At 61.6% G+C, this 1,121-nt stretch overlaps 1 protein-coding gene across 1 annotated transcript; it reads left to right on the top strand.

Annotated features, from left to right (window-relative positions):
* Positions 1-570: 570 nt before the first annotated feature.
* Positions 571-1,107, top strand: GUITHDRAFT_67314 (hypothetical protein; the record flags this gene model as incomplete). The annotated part of the gene is made up of 1 exon (XM_005836722.1): positions 571-1,107. A coding segment is annotated over one exon (537 nt), but the record flags the coding sequence as incomplete, so codon positions are not given.
* Between the last annotated feature and the right edge of the window lie 14 nt (positions 1,108-1,121).

Here is a 1,121-nt window from a genome sequence, read left to right on the forward strand (position 1 = left end):
ATCACTTAGAGACGAGGGGTTTACAGCAAGACTGGATTCAAGTCAGATGGATCACCTGGTCGTCTCCTGCAACCTCGGCGGCGAGTCCTTGCTCGCCTCCTGCTACGCGCGGGAAATGTGCGCCAGGTTCCCTGAGGTAGGAAAGGGCTGGATCCGACTCGGAGACTGTGCTCGGCAGGAAGGAGCTAGCAAGCTTGCGATGCTAGCGTATGCTCGGAGCCTGCTGTGTCCCCAGGAGAGCGCGAGGCTCGGGGACTACTGCGCCAAGAAGCTCTTGCAGTGCTCTCTTGAGACGGGTTGGGGATGCTTGTTCGGAGACAACGAGTATGAGCAGATCCCCGACGAGCTGAGAAGCCACCTCCTCTCTCCGTGGCCACGGTCGCTGCGGGAGAAGGCCATGCGCATCTACGAGAGCAACGCTCCTCTCCTTGTCAGCACTCCTCGCATACACCTGCAGGTCCCGCTGGTCAACGTAGGGAGGGCCAAGGCCGAGGCAGGTACAGGAAGCTTGCTCTTGCTCGTGACTCCATTGACGGCCTGGCAGAGCTCTTCTCTCTCCCCCGCTTCTTCAGCTGGGTCGTCCCTTACTTCCTAGCTGGCATGTCCACACCGCGGTGCGAGGCTGACGTCGTTGCCTTGAGCTCCCCGCACGTCGGCGTGCGCCATGTGGTGACGCTGACCGAAGAGGAGCCGCTTCCGGAGGAGTGGTTCCAGGGCAAGACCGTCTCGCATACTCACCTGCCGATCAGCAACTACCGAGCTCCTTCCATCGAGCAAGTCGACTTCTTCCTCAGGCTCCTCAACGACCCGACCAAGACGCCGCTGCTCGTGCACTGCGGGGGTGGCAAGGGTCGAGCTGGGACGATGCTTGCATGTTACCTTGCAGTCTACGGATGCCAGCCCCCTGCGACTCAAGATTGGTCTCAACCCGCCATGTCAGCCGGGGAGGCCGTCGCTATGATCAGGCAGCTTCGGCCAGGAAGCATCGAGACGGAGGAGCAGGAGAAGTTCGTCCACACCTTTGTGAGCGCAGTGTGGAGGAGGCAGTCGGCGCTGGCCGAGCTGCCAGAGGAGCCCCAGGGATCTCGCTGGAGGGGAGGGGCATGACGTTATAGCCTACC

The sequence above is a fragment of the Guillardia theta genome (genome assembly GCF_000315625.1).
Source record: "Guillardia theta CCMP2712 unplaced genomic scaffold GUITHscaffold_16, whole genome shotgun sequence".
In the NCBI taxonomy this organism is placed as follows: Eukaryota; class Cryptophyceae; order Pyrenomonadales; family Geminigeraceae; genus Guillardia; species Guillardia theta.